The sequence below is a fragment of the Saccostrea echinata genome, unplaced genomic scaffold (genome assembly GCF_033153115.1).
Source record: "Saccostrea echinata isolate AGI-Se365-2 ecotype Australia unplaced genomic scaffold, CSIRO_AGI_Sech_v1 ptg000056l, whole genome shotgun sequence".
NCBI classification, from domain to species: domain Eukaryota; kingdom Metazoa; phylum Mollusca; class Bivalvia; order Ostreida; family Ostreidae; genus Saccostrea; species Saccostrea echinata.
In genome coordinates, this window is record NW_026889805.1 from 9,031,293 (window position 1) to 9,055,667 (window position 24,375).

General features: G+C 35.6%; 1 protein-coding gene across 1 annotated transcript in view; it reads right to left on the reverse strand.

The window, feature by feature from the left end:
• LOC133173118 (low-density lipoprotein receptor-related protein 1-like) overlaps positions 1–24,375 on the reverse strand; it is a 135,071-nt gene that overhangs the window by 31,666 nt on the left and 79,030 nt on the right. The window contains 13 exon segments of the mRNA XM_061308049.1: positions 258–376; positions 1,911–2,163; positions 2,359–2,475; positions 2,728–2,871; positions 5,260–5,363; positions 5,472–5,622; positions 5,742–6,168; positions 10,618–10,770; positions 11,319–11,521; positions 11,612–11,740; positions 19,350–19,514; positions 19,782–20,021; positions 20,222–20,341. Of these exon segments, the coding sequence (XP_061164033.1) occupies positions 258–376; positions 1,911–2,163; positions 2,359–2,475; positions 2,728–2,871; positions 5,260–5,363; positions 5,472–5,622; positions 5,742–6,168; positions 10,618–10,770; positions 11,319–11,521; positions 11,612–11,740; positions 19,350–19,514; positions 19,782–20,021; positions 20,222–20,341 (2,325 nt within the window).

Here is a 24,375-nt window from a genome sequence, read left to right on the forward strand (position 1 = left end):
GCCAGGGGTCCAACGGCAACGTGTTGACTCAGGACCCCTGGCTTGCGAGGATGAGTTAAACCTTGATGAAACATGTATTTTGTTGAAATGTAAAACTGCATGATGACTATACATTTAACAAAACCATAAAAAGAAAAATCTAACAAATATTTTTGTATTTACCAGTAGCTGTGTAAGCCAAATAGATAATGTAAAAAAATAAGATGTTCATTGCAATCTTCACTGTTGTAAAATATTCTCAGTACATGTGTACTCACCGCCTTTACAGTACTTTTCATCTGAGCCATCATGACAGTCTTTGTCAAAGTCACAATGCCAGACTTTAGAGATACACTGGCCACTCTCACACTGCCATTGAGTCTCATTGTCACATTTCCTGTCTGTAAAAAAAAGACGTAGGTTACTGTAGCTCACCAATTTTTCGGGATACCTTATTTTTGCAAGAAATTTATTTGGTAGTTTTTTACTCAAATTTTAGTTTATTTATCGTTATATTTTATCTTTGATAATAAAAATAAATGTGAGAATAAAATTTTCACAAACAGAGGGTCTCGCATAATTACAAGAAAATAAAGTTCTCGTGAAAAAAGTGTGACTAAGAGTACTTATCACAGTTAATAACTCAAGAATAATAAGAAAATGATCACATCTCTTTTTTCCTCTAATTCAAGAGGCCCAGGGGCCACATCGCTCACCTGAGCACTGTGGCTAGGAAAAAAGGAAAAAATCAGTTTAGTATTGAAAAGCTTAAATGCATATGTTGTCCCATCCTACCCCTAAAAGGGAGTGGGGGGTATGATTTGAACAAAATTAAATCTACACTAACTAAGGATGCTTACATAATTTTTTGACTAACAGTGACTTTTTTCTCTACAAGTTTGAACTTTCATTGTGGCCCCATCCTACCCCTGGAGGTCATGATTTGAACAAACTTGAATCTACACTATCTGAGAATGCTTCCGTATAAATATGACAAACCATGGCTTTGCTGTTCTTGAGAAGATTTTTAAAGATTTTTCCTATATATTCCTATGTAAAACTTTGATCGTTCATTGTGGCCCCACCCTACCCCTGGGGGTCATGATTTGAACAAACTTGAATCTACACCACCCGAGGATGCTTCCACATAAATATGACCAATCAAAGCTTTGCTGTTCTTGAGAGGAAGATTTTTGACGATTTTTCCTATGTACACCTATGTTAAAATTTGATCGTCCATTGTGGCCCCACCCTACCCCTGGGGGTCATGATTTGAACAAACTTGAATCTACACCATCTGAGGATGCTTCTATATAAATATGACCAATCATTGCTTTGCTGTTCTTGAGAAGATTTTTGAAGATTTTTCTATATATTCCTATGTAAAACTTTGATCATCCATTGTGGCCCCACCCTAACCCCGGGGGTCATGATTTGAACAAACTTGAACCCACAATGCCTGAGGATGCTTCCATATAAATATGACCAATCATAGATTTTTAAGATTTTTTCTATATATTCCTACGTAAAACTTTGATCATCCATTGTGGCCCCACCCTACCCCTGGGGGTCATGATTTGACCTGCATAATCCTATGACGTATCCATATGTCAAATTTGAGTTGAATGTGTGGAACTGTTGCAGAGAAAATGAACAGAAAGTGAATGATGGAATGACAGAATAATGGAATGACGGAACAGGGTAACACTATATGCTCTGGCCATTTCATGGTGGGGGCATATTTTTTTAAAGAATTTCAAAAATAGTCCCATGTAAATCATTGTTGCCCTACACTGACCCTAAGAGATATGTCTCAAGTGAACTTGAATCTGCATTAGACAGTGATGCTTGTATATCTATTTGATAACAGGAAGTTTTGCTGTTCTTCAACAGAGTTATTCTGAAGGTACTATGCAATTCTACAAAGACACCTACCACACACATCTGGGCTCTCATCAGAACCATCCGGGCCACAATCAGCATCCCCATCACACTGCCACGACTCGGGGTAACAACGACCGGTCTCGTTGCACTTCACAAAGCCTGCCTTACAGTCCTCCAGCGTACAGTTAACCGCTTCATCTGAACCATCATGACAGTCCTGGTCACCATCACACCACCACACGTACGAAATACACTGACCATTGGCACATCTAAACATGTTTGAGTCACATTTTTGATTGGCTGAAACAGATAAGTCAGTATAAGGCAAATTGTCTATGATTGTATTAAGTAGAGAATAAAAAAATAACTCCTATGCATTTCAAAATCAATATTAACTTAGTCGATTTGCTTGTCAGTGCATGTACAATTAAAACGCTTTCTATGAAATGAAATTCTGATGACGGAGTAGTTGAGGATGAATACTTTAACACTTACTACACTTGACACTGTGCAGCTCAGGATTACAGCTGGGCATCTCACACAGATCAGGGCTGGGGATACACTTAGACTCATTTACACATTTAGTAAAACCAGGAAGACAAGTGAAATTTTCTGAAACAGGGAATGTGGATGTCACCAAAACAGTGCATAAAAAGTCAAAAACAGACTATATTCTTTTTTTTCTACATGTTGGTAGATTAGTACTACATGTAATTGGTTGACAAATGAGACAATTTTAGGAGAAAAGTTATTTCATAATAAGAATTCACTCATCAAAAGATGTCAGGTTAAATAAAAGTAGTTACAGAGAGAGAAGTGTTTCAAACACAATACAAATTATTTGTCTTTGTGCTCTTTACTTACGGCAGACAAACTGGTCTTCGTCCCAGCCATTGTCACATTGGGGGGTTCCATCACAGATCTCCACTGGATTGACACAGTCCTTAGCATCCTTACTGCCACTGTGTGCACACTTAAACTCTCCAGGTACAGAACAAGGGTATTCATCTGTCAAAACAAATAATCCAGTAACTCTGGCAAAGAACAACTAGGCAATACCCTTCACAATTACTCAGATTCTTTATAATAAGAATTCTTTTGGGGTCAGCCAAAGAAGCAAAAAACTTCAAGTTAAATGGATAAAATATTACCTTTTTTTTTTTTATCCCAGAGCATAACAATTCTCTATTACAAAAACTAGATTGAAGAGATAAATAAACTTTCTATATACATTTTTTGTATGTAGCTTTGTAATAAAATAATGAATATAAAAGTTTTACATCAAATGATATTAGAGATAGAACCAAGACATAAATATCAAATATATGCACCTTAATGCACATTATCATATACATTGAAATAATTTGAAGATAACGAATGGTATTCAAGCTCATAGTCCATTCAAACAATACAAATTGGGGAGCAGAGCAAACATAGACCTCTAAAAGCATCAGAGGTGGGATTAGGTGCCATGGAGGAGTAAGCATCCCCTGTCGACCAGACACACCCACCGTGTGCTCCTTGTCATGGTCAAGTAAAATCGAAAAAATCAATAGTCTATTTAAAATGTAGTCCCTATATAATCTATACAAATGCAATCATTTCATAAAATTACATTTTCTCAGGATTTGAGGCCATATTCACCAAAGGGTCAGTGAGCATGCAACTGCAATTGTGACATCACAAATGACACCTAATGTTGTAAAGGCTTCGATGTTTGAAGCCAGCTGAGTACCTGAGCAGGAAAAATGTTTTGCAAGCCCATCCCTGGGTTATTGTCAAAGCAATATTTCCATTTATATTTGTTTTCTCTGTGATAACTCTTTGAAAGTTAGGAGAGTTGATTTCTTGATCATTCCACCGGAATGCAGATTTCGCCAAGCGAAAGGTCAGGAGCTAAGAAGGCCTAATATGCATGTATATTCTTGCGCGGCTGTCTTTGTGTCTGACTCTAAGGAGGCCTAATATGCATGTAATTCTCGTGCGGCTGTCTTTGTGTTTGACGTCAGTGGGCGGGGACTATTGAAATTGACATGTGAGGCCTTGTGTAATTTAAATCTGTTAGTCTACATTTTTAAAATCTAAATTTACAATTTTATTTCACTATGAAATGGAAATATAAGAAACCGCTGTCTAGTTAGTAGAGTATGCCAGGGACATCAACGATAGTTGGAAACGTGGGATAATTTATGCATAACGGTCTTCGCCCGTTATGCAAATTATCCCACGTTTCCAACTATCGTTGATGCCCCAGCATACTCTACTAACTAGACAGTGATTCCAGAAATGATGTTTTACACTAGTAAAGGAAAACACAAAAGCCATAACTTGTGACCTGGACAATTTTTTAATCTTTCTGCAATGGAAGTTTGTCAGGTGCACTCTTCATTATTTTGTTCATTCAATACAGAACTTCATAATAAAACAATTATGGACTCTTTGTTCTTTTTCTGGTAAATATCAAACCACATTAAGCACCTAGAGTTCCTGTTTGTATAATCCTTATTATAGTTTTACAACAAATGATATAGAAGCTCCAAGAACTTACCATAATCAAGTGGCTAAGAGCTCAAAGAACTTACCACAATCACGTGGCTCAGAGCTCCCAGAACTTACCACAATCATGTGGCGAAGAGCTCCAAGAATGTACTACAATCATGTGGCTCAGAGCTCCCAGAACTTCCCACAATCATGTGGCTAAGAGCTCAAGAACTTACCACAATCACATGGCTCAGAGCTCAAAGAACTTACCACAATCATGTGGCTAAAAGCTCCCAGAACTTACCACAATCATGTGGCTAAGAGCTCCAAGAATGTACTACAATCACCTGGCTCAGAGCTCCCAGAACTTACCACAATCATGTGGCTCAGAGCTCCCAGAACTTACCATAATCAAGTGGCTCAGAGCTCTCAGAACTTACCACAATCATGTGGCTCAGAGCTCTCAGAACTTACCAAATCAAGTGGCTCAGAGCTCCCAGAACTTACCACAGTCATGTGGCTAAGAGCTCAAAGCACTTACCACAATCATGTGGCTAAGAGCTCCAAGAATGTACTACATATCACGTGGCTCAGAGCTCCAAGAACTTACCACAATCATGTGGCTAAGAGCTCCAAGAATGTACTACAATCACGTGGCTCAGAGCTCCCAGAACTTACCACAATCAAGTGGCTCAGAGCTCCTAGAACTTACCACAATCATATGGCTCAGAGCTCCCAGAACTTGCCACAATCAAGTGGCTCAGAGCTCCCAGAACTTACCACAATCAAGTGGCTCAGAGCTCCTAGAACTTACCACAATCATATGGCTCAGAGCTCCCAGAACTTGCCACAATCAAGTGGCTCAGAGCTCCCAGAATTTACCATTATCAAGTGGCTCAGAGCTCCCAGACTTACCACAATCACGTGGCTCATCAGAGCCATCCTCACAGTCATTTACTCCATCACACTTCCACCAGAAAGGGATACATTTCGAACTCCTCTTACAGTAAAACTGGGAACTACAACAAGAACATCAAATTTCACAGATTCTATTTTACTGCTTCGTATCAAAATTTCCAAATCAAAAGAATTGTTAGAACCATTAATTATACACTCTTGATACTGACCTGGTACAGTTCATGATGCATGAGCGATTATCACTGGCCAGGTAATGGTTCTCAGGACAGGCACAAACTTTGGTCAACCCCAGCCTGCTGGGCTTCAGTAAACAAAGATGCTCACACCCTCCATTCTTATAACAGGGGTTAGCTCCCTTAGCTGCAAAAATTTACATAACATTATCATATGAAACATCAAAAATACATATAGGAAAAGGAAAAATAATTCACTTAATTACAACTTTGTACTCAAGCTGATAGAAACCAGAAAGTTTATACCTGTCTGTTTCATCTGATGAAACACATGGATTCCCATTGGTCGATGAATCACAGTAGCCACTGGTTTTCTGTCTGACCCTGAGAATTTGTGAGCAGTCTCTATCTTCATTCTCTCCCAGTCTGTCCAGAACAGATGGTCCATAAAAGTGGTCATGTCAAACACATGGGGAACATTGGAATCTATAACAACATGTCGATTACTACCATCAAGGTCTGCCATGGCAATGTAATCTAGGTTAGCATCTGCCCAGAAGATTTTCTCAGTGACATAATCAATAGTCAGGGCATTGGGCCAGGAGAGGTCTCTGTGGATGATCCGCTTGACATTAGTGCCATCCATGTGGGCAGAGGAAATGTGGGCTTCATTTCCCCAGTCAGTGTAGAACATCAAACCTTTAGCTGGGAAAACTTCTAAAGCTCTAGGCTCCTGTGATAAAGGTTTTAAAGTATTAAAAATCAAAGTAACCTTTGAAAAAGAATACTAACAATCAAAGTAACATACAAGTATAAAAACCAACAAGGACGCATCCCCTCACAAAAGTGTTTATAGATCCTCATATAAATTATTACTTGCGTAACTTCCATTTTGCATGCATTCACTCACTCACACACACATAAAAACATTACTATATCCTCTCCAGCTGCATTGCAAGGGGATAAAAAAATTATTTGGTAGACAGAGTCCCACTGAAGGATAAACATATATCTATGTTAACGGTAATGGTCCAGGTCATGATTGTGATAATTAATGGTTATTGTCAGAAAAAATGAAAATCTAAGAAAAGAACTAATAGTCCTGTGGAACAATAAAGGTAATTATCAAGTTTAAAGATACCTGTAAAAATGTCCATGCAAAAAATAAATAATATCATTGTTGTTCTACATTCTTTAGAAACATATCTTACCTATATGCATATTTTAATCAACTGAAACTAAAACAGTTGTCCTCAAACTACACAAATTACACAAACAAAAAATAATCAATATTTCGATTTAGGGTATTTTTATTAACAAATTGGGAAAAATTTAGCCTATTTTCCATTAAGATTGAGGCCGAATATTGGTCCCTCAGAAGGTACTGATAAACCCCTGACTTGTCATCTTCTGAGGCAGGCAAGCTAATTAATACTAGGGTTAGTGAAAATTATCATCCTTGTCTACTAAAGTATTTATAAGTTTGCAATAAGCAAATTCTTTTTGCCTCTTCATGTTTATCATCAGAAACCTACCGTATATACTCGCCTATAAGTCGGTTGTATTTTTTATGGTTATTTTGGAAGGATTTGACATTGACCCGCTTATAAGTCGGTACTACTTTTTACCAGAATTGGTTGACAATATAAAGCAATGTTCTGATGTTTACCTGGTTTCAATTAAGATTTTTTTTTAAAAATGATGCCAATATTTGATTTTGAATTATTAAACAAATAAGTAATACACACTTAAAATGAAATAAAATTAATAAATTTGTAAATACTTGTACTTAATGTATAATCTTAGAATGATATATTATATCCAGACTTTGTTAAACGATAAACGTCAGAAATACTTCAAAAATACTACATTTGTCATCCAGAAAAATGCCAATTTTTTATGACCTGCCTATAAGTCGGACACAGAGTTTTGGACCAAAATTTAACTCCCCAAAAACTGACTTATAAGCGAGTATATACGGTACCTCACCACACTAGACCTCATCAAGATGACAAACAGAATCAAACTTAATATCAAATGCCTTACTACTTCCTGATATAACATGCCAAATTAGAAAATTACAGGGTAATCATGAAAAAAAGATAGTTGGAAATTTGTGGTAAGACAGGCAAATGGTGATCACTTCCGGGTTTTGGTTCATGTAGATTTTTGTTGGGTTCTTATATCAGACATTCTGGTGCCCGTTTTACGAAAGAACTTACGACCAAGATCAAAATTTAATTCTGGTTCTTACTTTCTATTTTTCAGCTATTTGAAAATGGTTTTAATCTTTTTAAAACCAGAAGTCTCTGATGAGACTGTAGCTCTACTGGTCTCTTTGTATAACAAAAGAAAAGTAGCACTTGGATTTGAAACATTGCAACATGCAACAATAAATAGAATTATGTATCTTAATGTAGTCTACTTTTGTGACAAGTTATATTGAAATCAAATGAAAACTAGGAGGAGTAGCGTTTTGAAAGTATTTCACGGAAATTTCTATTTTTAGTACCGGTAACCATGACAACACCATTCACCCAAATAAAAAAAACAGAAATACATATTATGTATCGTAGTGTATTCTAACTGTGTGCCAAATTAGATTGAAATCAGACCAAAATTGTAGGAGGAGTAACGTTTTAAAGGAATTTCACAGAAATTTCTATTTTAAGTAACCATGGCAACACTGTTCATCGAATTCAAAAACCAATGCAATAAATTATGTATCTTAGTATAGTCTTCTTGTATGCCTAATTATATTAGAAGCAGACTAAAACTGTAGCAGGAGTAGTGTTTTAAAGGAATTTCACAGAAATTTCTATTTTTAGTAACCATGGCAACACCGTCCATTGAATTCAAAAACCGATGCAATAAATTATGCATCTTAGTGTAGTGTACTTGTGTGCCAAGTTATATTGAAATCGGACCAAAACTGTAGGAGGAGTAGCGTTTTAAAGGAATTTCACAGAAATTTCTATTTTTAGTAACCATGGCAACACCGTCCATCGAAATCAAAAACCGATGCACTAAATTATATATCTTAGTGTAGTCTACTTGTGTGCCAAGTTATATTGAAATCGAACCAAAACTGTAGGAGGAGTAGCGTTTTAAAGGAATTTCACAGAAATTTCTATTTTTAGTAACCATGGCAACACCTTCCATCGAAATCAAAAACCGATGCACTTAATTATGTATCTTAGTGTAGTCTACTTGTGTGCCAAGTTATATTGAAATCGGACCAAAACTGTAGGAGGAGTAGCGTTTTAAAGGAATTTCACAGAAATTTCTATTTTTAGTGACCATGGCAACACCGTCCATCGAAATCAAAAACCGATGCACTAAATTATATATCTTAGTGTAGTCTACTTGTGTGCCAAGTTATATTGAAATCGAACCAAAACTGTAGGAGGAGTAGCGTTTTAAAGGAATTTCACAGAAATTCCTATTTTTAGTAACCATGGCAACACCGTCCATCGAAATCAAAAACCGATGCACTAAATTATGTATCTTAGTGTAGTCTACTTGTGTGCCAAGTTATATTGAAATCGGACCAAAACTGTAGGAGGAGTAGCGTTTTAAAGGAATTTCACAGAAATTCCTATTTTTAGTAACCATGGCAACACCATCCATCGAAATCAAAAACCGATGCACTAAATTATGTATCTTAGTGTAGTCTACTTGTGTGCCAAGTTATATTGAAATCGGACCAAAACTGTAGGAGGAGTAGCGTTTTAAAGGAATTTCACAGAAATTTCTATTTTTAGTGACCATGGCAACACCGTCCATCGAAATCAAAAACCGATGCACTAAATTATGTATCTTAGTGTAGTCTACTTGTGTGCCAAGTTATATTGAAATTGGACCAAAACTGTAGGAGGAGTAGCGTTTTAAAGGAATTTCACAGAAATTTCTATTTTTAGTAACCATGGCAACACCGTCCATCGAAATCAAAAACCGATGCACTAAATTATGTATCTTAGTGTAGTCTACTTTTGTGCCAAGTTATATTGAAATCGAACCAAAACTGTAGGAGGAGTAGCGTTTTAAAGGAATTTCACAGAAATTTCTATTTTTAGTAACCATGGCAACACCGTCCATCGAAATCAAAAACCGATGCTCTAAATTATGTATCTTAGTGTAGTCTACTTGTGTGCCAAGTTATATTGAAATCGGACCAAAACTGTAGGAGGAGTAGCGTTTTAAAGGAATTTCACAGAAATTTCTATTTTTAGTAACCATGGCAACACCGTCCATCGAAATCAAAAACCGATGCTCTAAATTATGTATCTTAGTGTAGTCTACTTGTGTGCCAAGTTATATTGAAATCGGACCAAAACTGTAGGAGGAGTAGCGTTTTAAAGGAATTTCACAGAAATTTCTATTTTTAGTAACCATGGCAACACCGTCCATCGAAATCAAAAACCGATGCTCTAAATTATGTATCTTAGTGTAGTCTACTTGTGTGCCAAGTTATATTGAAATCGGACCAAAACTGTAGGAGGAGTAGCGTTTTAAAGGAATTTCACAGAAATTTCTATTTTTAGTGACCATGGCAACACCGTCCATCGAAATCAAAAACCGATGCACTAAATTATGTATCTTAGTGTAGTCTACTTGTGTGCCAAGTTATATTGAAATCGGACCAAAACTGTAGGAGGAGTAGCGTTTTAAAGGAATTTCACAGAAATTTCTATTTTTAGTAACCATGGCAACACCGTCCATCGAAATCAAAAACCGATGCACTAAATTATGTATCTTAGTGTAGTCTACTTGTGTGCCAAGTTATATTGAAATCGGACCAAAACTGTAGGAGGAGTAGCGTTTTGAAAAATTGTTTACAGACAGACGGACAGACAGACAGACAGACAGACAGACAGACAGACAGACAGACGGACGGACGACGGACACCTTACTATCGCATAAGCTCTTCTGGTCTCTGACCAGTAGAGCTAAAAAGGAATCTAACAATATATTTTTATGCTAGTAATTTCAAACAGAATCATCAATTTTGCAAAATTTTACAATCAACTAAATTTTTTATCATAGTCGTAAGTTCTTTTGTAAAACGGGCCCCTGACACATGAATTACAAAACAGGTACTTGCAATTCTTTATCAATTTCACATGGATTACAATATCTGTAACTCCTTGTCAATAATATTCTATATTATGGATTACAATACCTGTAATTCTTTGTCAATAAGAACCTTCCTGTACCATCCATTCAGTCGCGATACCTCGATTGTATCTTTTGTTTTATCACACCAGTAAATGTTCCTGCCAACCCAATCCACAGCAATACCATCAGGGTTTCTTAGTGTGGTATTATGTATTACCTAAAACATGTACGTCAATTCAGAGCCACATGAACAAGCTGATACATATGTTCCCCATCCAACTCCTGCTTTTAACGAACTTTATGATGCAATTCATTATCATTAAGATTTTGCAAGTAAATTACCTCCATGTTGATTTAGCAATCAAGTACTGTATGTGTACATAAATTGGCGTATTCAAAATTTATTGCAATCACTGGGTTGGGAGTTGTTGGCAAAGTCATGAATTAGCGCTATAAATATCCCTGCAGTACATTGTATTTATAAATGATTTCTTAGGGGTATTCATGAATTAGCGCATCGTTATCTGCGCCAAAGCCGCTAAAATATAAAGCCCGCTTTTTTAAGTACACATACATGTATAGTAGTTTTCAAAAAAATTATTACTTGCGAAGTTTCTACAAAAACATAGTTTTCCACAAATATCTAATAAAACTGAATATGCAAATTTGACACCTACTTATAAAACTAAAAATGTGTGTAGCTAAAACAAATGCTTTATGCAGCTACATTTTCATGAATTGTACTTGTTTTGATATTGTACTCACCGTGACTTTATGGTCAGTAGTGTTCAGACGACTAATTTTACTCATGGTGGCTGTAATTTCTGACCAGTATATCATCTGATCCACGTAATCAAAGTCAATAGCCACAGCATTGTTCAGGTTATGCAGGATTAATTTCTGGGAACCAGTGAAGCTGATGTTTCTTATGTAAAAACCATTAGCCAGAATCAAATATGGTTTCACGGCTACAAAAAAAGATATATCAAGTTAACTACCATCTTAGTAAGAAAAAGTGCTCAAAAAGATCAAAAAAAATAAGCAAGATGACCGCTTACACCCAGTGACTCTGCAGGTCTTTAAGTCCTCTGCTAGTTTGAATCCCTCTGCACATCGACAATGATAGCTCCCAATGGTGTTTACACAGAAGTGTGAGCAGGGATACACAGTCTTACATTCATCCACATCTGACAAATAAACAAATCTCAATGTTTTACATGTATGTATGGAAACTTTCATGAACTTTAATCATTATACATAAAATTTTAAGTATATGTATTTAAAAAACTTCTGTTGGTAAATAATCTATTTATGTAGTACAGTGAAACCTGTCTTATCCGACATGCTGCGGGAAATAAAATCAATGTCGGATTAGACTTTGTGTCGGATTACTCAGTTTTGAATATTTCTGAGCATTATGATTAGTGTCAGATGATTCATACCAAAGAAAAATTATTTTTTATTAGGTGAAGAGTACATGTGTTTTTAATTGTCAAAGTGTGTTTCTTTGTTGTATGAAATATACCTTCAGTTATCATTTCTTTGAGACGGATTTGTGATAGCATTAGTAAACTCTGTAGTATTATAGTTACACGATGATTTTTTGAAGGGACAAAACAGATGGAACTGCAGATCACTTCAAGATGTTGCAATTTAATTTTTTGCATTTTACTTTCTGACAGTAGATATTAAAGTAAATATCTCATCTACACAGTTGTATTCTTTTTCATACACTATATTTCTCTCCGATTTTTTCTCCATTGTTTACTTCTCAACATAGACTGTGCCATTAATACGGTCATGCAACTTTTCATACAAACAGGACGTAACTCTAAAACACTGTGATTGCGAACAAATTTTAATCAAACAGACGTAAAACACTGTGATTGCAATTGAAGTTTAATCAAACAGACGCAACATTTTAAAATTTAATGGGCAACTTAAAGCGGTACTTTTTTTTCTTCCGGCAAATCTTCTATGTGCACAGCCTCACTAAATTCAGTGTATATTAACCCGGAGATGAAATGTTTTTTATTAGACAAGGTGCTGCCTTCAAATTGTGTATTGTCTATGTTACACAGTAGTTCGCCATACTCATTTTTGTTTAGCGACATGGCTTTATAAAGGACTCTGACTGCATTCTTGATTTTAATTTCAAGCAAAAAAATCTTAATATTTATTCTGTAAGGTAAAAGCGATCTAAATATCATGCACTCTTTTAATTTTCTATCGCTTGGATGCTATTTTGTCAATGCGAGAATAAAATTGAGAGAATTGATTGCCTAATTTTTAAATTCAAGAACTGTTCATTTATTGCTTACATAAACACTTTCATATAATTAACTACTCTCTAAGTAGACCAATTTTGTGACCAAACGGGGCATTCGTGTTACCTGGCCAGCAGCTAATTAGGGTACACCCATGTAATTATGCCGGATTACCCAGGTGAAATCATAATGTAATTATCTAGTTTTGATGATAAAAAAGCACCGGAAATCGGAATATGCAGTGGTCGGAATATACAGTGTTTTATTCTATATAAATTGTCATCAATATGTACCAGCATATGAAGTTTGATAAAAATATCTTGAGTAGTTTCTTTGAAATTGAGCTAAACACAAATTTAAGAAAAGTGGGGTTTACACTTTATGCCCAGGCGATATTAATGGTGGGGCATAGAAATATCTGGAAAATGTCACTTTTTCTTATTTTTGGTTAAGTAAGAGCTGATCAACAGAGTCAGTCAAAAATAACTAGAAATATGTCCATAGGACATGAATGCCCCGCCGAGGGTATATTAGTAATGCAACATTTTAACACAAATTGAGAAAAGTGAGGTCAAGGTCAAAGGAAAGGTCAAGGTGAAAAAATAGTGATGCAGTTGAATAGCTTACATCAGTATGTATCAGCATATGAAGTTTGACACTAATTTAAGAAAAGTGAGGTCAAGGTCAAAGGAAAGGTCAAGGTGAAAAAATAGTGATGCAGTTGAATAGCTTACATCAGTATGTATCAGCATATGAAGCTTGACACTAATTTAAGAAAAGTGAGGTCAAGGTCAAAGGAAAGGTCAAGGTCAAAAATTGCTGATGCAGTTGAAAAGGTTACATCAGTATGTATTAGCATATGAAGTTTGATAAAAATATTATAAATGGTTTCTTAAAAACTGAGCTAAACACTAATTTAAGAAAAGTGAGGTCAAGGTCAAAGGAAAAGTCAAGGTCCAAAAATAGTGATGCAGTGGAATAGCTCTCATCAGTATGTATCAGCATATGAAGTTTGACATTAATTTAAGAAAAGTGAGGTCAAGGTCAAAGGAAAGGTCAAGGTCAAAAATGTTGATGCAGTTGAATAGCTCTCATCAGTAGGTATCAGCATATGAAGTTTGATAACACTATCTTGAATGGTATCTTTAAAACTGAGCTGAACACTAATTTAAGAAAAGTGAGGTCAAGGTCAAAGGAAAGGTCAAAAAATGTTGATGCAGTTTAATAAGTTTGATTACACTATCTTGAATGGTATCTTTAAAACTGAGCTAAACACTAATTTTAAAAAAAGTGAGGTCAAGGTTAAAAGAAAGGTCACGGTCAAAAAATATTGATGCAGTTGAATAGCTCTCATCAGTATGTATCAACATATGAAGTTTGATTACACTATCTTGAATGGTATCTTTAAAACTGGGCTAAACACTAATTTTTAAAAAAGTGAGGTCAAGGTCAAAGGAAAGGTCAAGGTCAAAAAATGTCGACGCAGTTGCATAGCTCTCATCAATATCTATCAGCAAATGAAATTTGATAAAAATATCTTGGATAGTTTCTTTGAAACTGAGCTTTGAACAGAGCTTAAAGCAAAGTGTGATGGAAGGACAGACAGAAGGACGGAAGGATGGAAGACGGACATGACAAACACTATATGCCCCGGCCATATTCATGGCGGGGCATAAAAATGAAGGCCCTAGAGCCTTAATGGTTAATTAAGTAGAATACAAGCCTGTTAAGGAATTGTAATCAGTGAAACGGAAATTTAATAATTATATAATAAACAAGATGTGTTTGTGAAACACTGATGCCCCCATATGGCAGCTTATGGCGAAGGTTAAAGTTTCTCAAATGCAAGTCAAAGTCCAGGCCAAAAGATAAAAATGTTGGTACCCAAAGAAAGGTCTTGTCTCGAGGAATATACCTGTGAAATTTGAAAGCCCTAGCTGTAACTGTTCAAACGTTATAGCAAAGGTTAAAGTTTTTTAAAAGTAAGTAAAACGTCAAGGTCAATGTTGTTGGTATCCAAAGGAAGGTCTTGTCACAAGAATTATATATGTGAAGTATGAAAGCCCTAGCACCAACCATTCAAAAGTTATGGCTAAGGTTAAAGTTTTTTCAAAAGTAGGTCAAACTCCTAGGTCAAGGTCAAAAGGTCAAAGTGGTTGGTATACAAAAACAAGAGGCCCATGGGCCACAACGCTCACCTGAATAACTTTGGCCCTGCTGTTCTTCACCAGATGATCTTTTTGTAATACCTATTGTGGCCCCGCCCTACCCACGGAGATCATGATTTTAACAATTTAAAATCTACACTACCCTAGGATGTTTCCATATAAGTTTCAGCTTTACTGGCCAAGAGGTTCTTGATGAGAAAATTTTTGAAGATTTTTCCTATATATTTCAATGTAAAACTTGGATTCCCTATTGTGGCCCCGCCCTACACCCAGGGGTCAAGATTTGAATTCTTTAGAATTTACACTGCCCCAGGATGCTTCTACAAAAGTCTTAGCTTTTCTGACCAAGTGGTTCTTGAGAAGAAGATTTTTTTTTCTATATATTTCAATATAAAAATTAGATTTCCTATTGTGGCCCCGCCCTTTCCCCAGGGGTCATGATTTTAACAATTTAAAATCTACACTACCAAATAATGCTTCCACATAAGTTTCAGCTTTTATGGCCTAATGGTTCTTGAGAAGAAGATTTTTAAAGATTTTTTCTATATATTTCAATGTAAAACTTGGATTCCCTATTGTGGCCCCGCCCTTCCCCCGGGGTCATGATTTTAACAATTTAGAATTTACACTACCCCAGCATGCTTCCACATAAGTTTCAGTTTGACTGGCTAAGTGGTTCTTGAGAAGAAGATTTTTAAAGATTTTTTCTATGTATTTCAATGTAAAACTTGGATTCCCTATTGTGGCCCCGCCCTTTCCCCGGGGGTCATGATTTTAAAAATTTAAAATCTACACTACCCAAGAATGCTTCAACATAAGTTTCAGATTTTCTGGCCCAATGGTTCTTGAGAAGAAGATTTTTAAAGATTTTTTTCTATATATTTCAATGTAAAACTTGGATTCCCTATTGTGGCCCCGCCCTTCCCCCGGGGGTCATGATTTTTACAATTTAGAATTTACACTACCCCAGCATGCTTCAACATAAGTTTCAGCTTTTCTGGCCCAATGGTTCTTGAGAAGAAGATTTTTAAAGATTTTTTCTATGTATTTCAATGTAAAACTTGGATTCCCTATTGTGGCCCCGTCCTTCCCCCGGGGGTCATGATTTTAACAATTTAGAATCTACACTACCAAAGGATGCTTCAACATAAGTTTCAGCTTTTCTGGCCCAGTGGTTCTTGAGAAGAAGATTTTTTAATGACCCCACCCTATTTTTGTCTTTTCTTGATTATCTCCCCTTGTAAGGGGGTTTGGCCCTTTATTTTAACAATTTAAACTCCCCTTCACTCAAGGATGCTTTGTACCAAATTTGGTTAAAATTGGCCCAGTGGTTCTTGAGAAGAAGTTGAAAATGTGAAAAGTTTACAGACGGACGGACGGACGGACGGACGGACGACGGACAACGGGTGATCAGAAAAGCTCACTTGAGCTTTCAGCTCAGGTGAGCTAAAAAGGTCTTGTCACAAGGATTACATATGTGAAGTATGAAAGCCCTAGCACCAACCATTCAAAAGTTATGGCCAAGGTTAAGGTTTTTCAAAAGTAGATCAAACTCCTAGGTCAAGGTCAAAGGGTCAAAGATATCCAGAGGAAGGTCTTGTCACAAGGAATACACATGAGAAGTTTGAAACCCCAAGCACCAACTGTTCAAAAGTTACGACCAAGGTTAAAGTTTTTCAAAAGAAGGTCAAACTCCAAGGTCAAGGTCAAAAGGTCAAAGTTGTTGGTATCCAAAGGAAGGCCTTGTCACAAAGAATACACATGTGAAGTTTGAAACCCCAAGCACCAACTGTTCAGAAGTTATGGCCAAGGTTAAAGTCTCATAAAATTTTGCAAAAGTGGGTCAAACTCCAAGGTCAAGGTCAAAAGGTCAAATATGGTGGTACCCAAAGAGGGTACAAGGAATACACATGTGAAATATGAAAGTCATAGCTCCGACCAATCAAAAATTACAGGCAAGGTTAAAGTTGACAACAGACAGACAAACGGACAAACAGACAGACAGGACAAAAACAATACACCCCGGGATCTTTCGATCCCGGGGCATAAAAATAAAACTGATAGATGAAGATATGTTGCTCAAAGCAAGAGAAATAGGACAAATGGGGATCAACAAAATAGTCTGGTAATCAGCAACAACTCAGAAAGTAGACCTTTACTTCCCTCTATGTGCAAGTGTTAACTACACCAAAATTTTCTACACAGTAGTGCATAAACTTAAAACAGAATATTCACATAGTTAGTCCAAGCAGGATCCCTAAACCATTGGCCTCTTTTGGACTTTGAATAATTTGTCTTAGTTTTATTCATCTATTATTCAGAGTCGATCTACCTGACCATTAAAAACTATAAAAGTACCGGTACTTTTTTTATTATACATGTAAATTCTTATCTAATTCTTTTATTCAGTATACTTATCAACTACATTAGGTACAGTGTCAATTATCATATGGGAATAAAAAGAACAATAACTTCCATACATGCATGATCATAATAGAGCGCCACCCAAACTCAAGAATCCTTGGCAAAGGGGTCATGAATTTCACAAATTTGGAAGAGGCATCCTTGCCCATCATAACCATGCATTTAGTTCATCTGCTAAATACCCAGAAGCAGAGATGATTTTCAAAGAATTAATGTATTTTCACTACATGATCAATTTAAAGAGTCTCATCCTAACACCACTCGGCACACCTCGACCGATCCGTACCTCATCTAACCTCAGCTGTATCATGTAAACCTCCATTGAACTGGAGCTACTTTATACGCAATATGGCTGCACCCTATAATTACACGTGCACAGTGTGCTGAATTTGATCCGTTAACAATCATGTGATTATGTAAAGAAACTAAGTGCAAGTTTCTTGGCGTTATTCTTAGTGTTGCCTAAATGCTTTTGAAAATTTTTATCGTATGTCAGATGCATGTTTATTACCATTTTTCAAAGCGTTACGTTTTCCCTAAGCGGTAAACAGGCAGCCTTATCGCAAATGTTAAGTGGAGATGCATATCAATTTCCTCGTACAGCCAAGGTTTGATGAAGGTGACGGAATCAGCCGAGGTTTGCTGAATGATCCTAACACCACAACCCCGACCCAGAGGCCACAAATTTCACAATTTTGGAAAAGGCACTGATGCTCATTAAATCTATTCACTTAGTTTTTCTGCTAAATATACAGGGGAAGAGAAGAAGATTTTTGAAGAATTTAAGCATTTTCACTATATGATCAATAGAGCCCCATCATTAGAGGTGAAACGATACACCTCCTTCACGGTTCGATACGTATTGTATAATTTTGTCTCGGTTCGGTTATTTTCGATACGATACATTTTGATAGAAGGAAACAAATTCTACGTTGTTTTATGCTTTCTTTTTCTAAATCTAGTCACATATTTTACGAATTTTATTTGCAAATTGACTAGAAGAAATTGATTAAAATTATTTGACTGTCAAAAATTATTTTACAAGCTATCAGTCATTAAAAATTTACGTTTTCTATACTTATTTATTCTGAGTAACGTGTTATACCTTATGCCAAACCCGACTGAATAACGATCCCGACCGAAAAATGAACCGAACCGAAAATTAGAGATTTTGCACCGTGTATCAAACCGAGAAAAAATACCGCGGTGCATCGATACCACGGTGAACCGTTTCACTCCTACCCATCATAACACAAGAAACCCCTGACCCTGGAGCCATGAATTTTACAATTTTGGAATAGGCACCCTTGGGCATCAAATCTTTGCACTTAAGTTTGTCTGCTTAATATAAAGGGAAAGAGAAGAAAATTTTTGAAGATTTTATGCAATTTTACTTTATGATCTATAGAAACCCACCCTAACACCAGAACCTCTGACCCTGGGGCCATGAATTTCACAATTTTGGCAGAGGGCTCAATGCTTTTTATAACAATGCCAACACTTTGACTGCTTGATGTTCTGGAAAAAAGAGGATTTTTGAAGATTGCAGTAATTTTGATGGTTTTGACCCAACTTCTTAGGCCCCAGGGAGAAAAGACCATGAAATTCACAACTTTCGTTCTTCTTTACCCATAGAATCTATAAATGTATATCAATATTGGTAGAAACTGGTTCAGCGGTTCCAATGAAACAGCAATATGTTTCCCAAGTGACTCAGGTGACTTAAAAAATGTGAAAAGTTTCAATAATTTTAGTGTAAAAGTAATAGAGGATAGTACAGAGGTGTGATATTCTGATGGCTGCGTTTGGGACATCAATGATAAGGATTGAATTTCCTGTATTACTTCACTTTTGTTAAAGTAAAACCTGATTGTTATGGCAGAACAATACTATACTTATATCATCAAAGTTTAATCCTTGATTTCTGACAGGTCTACCTTTACAATGGTGTTCATTATCCTCCAGCTCATAACCGGGATGACAGGTGCATTTATAGCCAATCTTCATCTCAGTGCAGTTATGATGACAGATTTTAAAATATGGAGAATTAGTTTGAATGCCATGCCTCTTTGCTTCCTCCATAAATTTACATTCATCAAAATCTACAAGTACAAAAAAGACACTTAAAAAAAATATCCATAAACCAAAAACAAAAAATAAAAGCAAAAAAAAAAAAAATTATCAAAAGGGAAGCCACTTAAATTTCAGAATCAGACTGGTATATATATACATATACTACTGAGTTATTATTTAATGGTTCGAGGTCAATAGATTTAAGAATCCTTCAATACTTAGCAGCCTAGAAGTAAATTATCAAGTCACTCACAATGTGGATGAGCACCACAGCTAGATTATACATTTCTACTTACTGCAGTTTGGAGCTTCATCCGAGTTATCCCCACAATCATTCTGTCCATTACACACCAAGGAATCATTCAGACATTTATTATTGTCACATAGGAAATCACACTCCACTGGTTTCTGAGGACAGTTGGGTGTATTCTCATCAGAATGATCGTAACAATCTGGAAATCCATTGCACAACAATGTCCTGTTGATACAATTGTGATGTTGCTGGCATTGAAATTCACCCACAGCACATCCTTTGGCTATTAAAACAATTTTGAGACAAAGTTTTGAGACAAAGTTCCTATTAATTGATAGTGAAATTGCTAGATAAAATGATTAGATTAACATTATATTGTACTGTAAGAAATGGCTGAATTAAAACAGGGTTCATATTCTTAAATAATGTAAATTGCCATGTGTAATCACTTTAAAAAAAAAAATGTTTTAATTGGATACTTACAACAGAATGGCGGCTCATCACTGTTATCTAAGCAGTCATTGTCTGAGTCACAGTAAAATATCTTCTTAACACATTTCCCATTTTGACATTGAAACTCGTCATCACTACAAGCCAGCGGTTCTATAAAACAGTAATTTATCACATTATAACAATCCAACGTATAGGTAATTTCACAGAAATTTCTATTATTAGTAACCACTGCAACAGTTCAAAGAAATCAAAAACCAATAACAATTACATAACCTAGTGTAGTCTGCCTTATTGAAATCAAAACAAAACTGTAAGAGGGGTATCTTTTGAAAGAATTTCATAGGCATTACTATAATCAGTAACCATGGTAACACTGTTCATCAAAATCAAAAGCCAATACAAAAATATGTGTAATGGACATTTGATGATGACAGTCATAAAAAAATTGGCTAGTATTGGTTGAATGTTTAGATATGATTCATATGGTCATCTATAGTCATATCATGTGATTAAGAAAGTTACAATTAGACATGATTCATATGGTTACTTCTAGACATATCATGTGATTAAGAAAGTTAACATTTAGACATGATTCATATGGTCACCTATAGACATGTAATTAATAAAGTTAGCATTTAGACATGATTCATATGGTCACCTATAGACATGTGTTTAATAAAGTTAGCATTTAGACATGATTCATATGGTCACCTATAGACATGTGATTAGGAGAGTTTCATTTAGACATGATTCAGAGAATAACAGACTTGTGATTCAGAGAATAACAGACTTGTGATTCAGAGAGTAACATGTAGACATGATTCAGAGTGTTACTCAGCATTTCAGGGAGAAACTTATATCAGCCCTGCCATTAATAGGTTTATTTCCTAAAATGCATTTTTAAGATTTATGTGATTTGAACAGCATAAGGTTTGAAACTATAGGCCCATGGGCCAAAACGCTCACCTGAGTCACTACGGCCATACTGTTCTTCATCAGCAGATTTTTTTCCTTTAAGTTCTTATGTAAAAATTCGATCGCCTAACTTGGCCACATCCTTTCCCCAGTAGTCCTGATTTGAACAAACTTGAATCTACACTTCCTGTGGATGCTTCCTTATCAATATGGCTAATCATGCCTTTGCTGTTTTTGAGAAGATTTTTTCCTATATATTCCAATGTAAAACATTGATCACCAACTGTAGCCCCACCCTAACTCGAGGAGTCATTATTTGAACAAAGAGCAAGAGCCACGAACCATCAAAAATGGCCCTGTGTCAAAAATTAACGGGTTTTTGTCAATTGATAGTGAAGACCTTTAGCTTTGCTTTGCCGTTTTTCTTTTTTCGATATCGATTATATTTTTTGAAAAAGAGAGTTTGAAGTATGGTGGTGTTTTAAAAGAAAAATGCTAGTAGAACGTCATTTTCTGTAACGTAACGTCGTAGGGCGGAAAAATTTCCTTGATCGATTTTGCATGTATGAATATGTGACTTTGAATTAAAACTAGTATTAATAATATAATAAACATCATAATTAATTTAAGACGATTAAAAGCATTAATTTGGAACTTGATTTTACTTGCCGTCTTTATGGTAACCTCGTGTTTAACTGATTGAATTATATAGATACATGAAGTAAAAACTAGAGGTACTGTGAGCACTGAGCTCACAAAATGATACCCCGCCTATCATATATTTATAATGGCAAAGTCCATGTTTTGCTATGGGAGACCCGAAATATGTGTCTGATCAAAAGTGAAATAGGAGGTGCACAATGTAAAAAAGATTCCGTGAAAGTATCATTAAATCACATTTTTTAATTTATTCAGGCATATAAGAGGAGTTACGGATAAGAGATGGGTACCCTAAATATTATTTAAAGAATGGCAGTGTCTATGTTTTGCTATTGGAAACCCGAAATATGTGTCTGATCAAAAAGTGAAATAGGAGGTGCACAATGGCACTATCTAACAAAGATTCTGCGAAAATATCATTAGATTTTATTGAGTGGTATAGAAGGAGTTGCGGATAAGAGATGTGTACCCCAAAGCGTAATGGACGGACGCACAGACGGACGGAAAGGACACCCCCATCACTATATACCCCCACTTTTCAAGCGGGAGTATAATAATCTGTGTGCCTGTCTTGGAATATTTTCATTCTACCTGGTCCCTAATATTAAAAAAAGGAACATTCTATTTATATCCCTTCAACACATTTTTGAGCGATGCTTCGCTCCTAGTTAAGTATTGTGTATAAATCATCATAAACAATATACGACATGCTTCAATTGCCGATAGTCTGACCAACTAAGTTTTCCGGATTTTTCCCTTCAGGCCAGCAGATATTAAGCTGATCTTTGGCATGTGCGTCCAGGCACGTAGTATCGTTTTTCAAAGTTGGGAAGGGGGCAGTCGGGAAAAAAATAATTGACAACATACCTGAAATGATCTTGAAACGAATGTTTCTGAACTGAAGAGCTAATTCTATAACTAGGTAAAAGTTTAATTGCAGAAAGTTTTGTTTAAATTGAAAGAGACTTTCAATGCAAAATTCTTAGATCCTGATAATACGAGTATTTTAACGTATAAAAGATCTAAATTATTTGGACAAGAGGAAGAAGGAAAAAGTTGGAAGGACTTGTTTCTAATCCATTCATTCATTTGTAACAATAATTTGAACGTTGTTTTCGATACAGAAACAGGGAAAATTTTTAGATTAATTGGAAAGGGATTTCGCAATTTATCAGAATGGTTTAATTAGTAAAAAGAACTCATCAAAACATTCTAGCCCTAAATGTAAATTTCTTTGGAGTAATATGGAATACAGTAGAGTACACTTCAAAAAATATTCTTAAGAAAACTAAATTTGTTAAAAAATCACTCGTCACTGTCCATTATTATATATTTAAAACAGTATTTGCTGGAACCCCCCCCCCCCCATTTTTTTGCACTTTCGATTTCATTTGCACATTATGGTTTTTATGGTTTATAAAAAGAGTAGAGCTACACTGATATTGCTGATATGTGGGTCAGTACCATAATTGAAATACATGTACAGGTGTTCATTTATTCTTGTTTTATTGTCTCACAATCAGCACAAGATTGATTTTAATCAACAAAAGCTTGCTTAAAAAGGTTTTACTCAGAGAAGCAATAAGAGTTGTCCGTACATATTTTCTTCAATTTTCTTTATGATTTTTTTTTCGTGAAAAAAGGTGCCGCCAAACCAATCCCCCCCCCCCTTCTCATTGAGGAAAAAATAAGAGGAGTAGGAAAGTCTTTAACAATTTTCAATTTCTAGATTGATTTCTATTAATTAACAATAAAGAAAGTTAAATTCAAGACAACTTAAGAGAATAAAATGAAAATAACTACATTAGATGAAAATTTTGTTGCCATTAGTTTGTAACACCCTCCCCCCCCCCTTTTGTTTCAATCTCAGCTGGAAGTCTTGGATCTACCATTCTACATATCATGATCCTAATAGTTTATACTGAGGGAGGAGGTACAAGTGTACTAACCAGAATAGGCTGAAAAAAGACTTTAAAAAAGAGTAAGAATTATTATCCAAAAAAAATCTACTTCGTTGGGTTTAAAAAAAATCTAGCTATAAACAACTTACGGCCATACGTTTTAAAGAACATATTTCCGCTTTATTGACTTGTTATTTAAAACACATTCTAAGATCTCTCTCTCTCTCCATGTGTTTTCACATCGCTGAATTCTTAGATAAAACCGTATACTAATAAAGTCGCAATGAAGAGTTTATGACGGATAAAAACTTTGGGTAAATTATATGTAGTGTACTTATTTATTTAATTTATGTTTTGTCTAAATAGACATATAATCACTACCCTTTCACTGACTGACGATCTGAAGCATAACTATACTTATTTAAATTGTGTTAGTTACAATGAAATATTTGAAGCACAGTACAAAAAATGCATAAACATTTTATACTGATGTCTAAGACATACGACATGCATTTAATGCAATTTTGCTCACTGGGGGTATATTTGAATTATGTTTCACAAAGGATGACAAGATCGGGTATATGTTATATGTATATATGCATCAATAGCCTCACTTCGATTTTAATAAAAATACAGACATATTAAAAATATACTGATATATTCTTTTGTTTTTGATCACGGGCGCGGGATCGTCATGTGCAAGTGTTT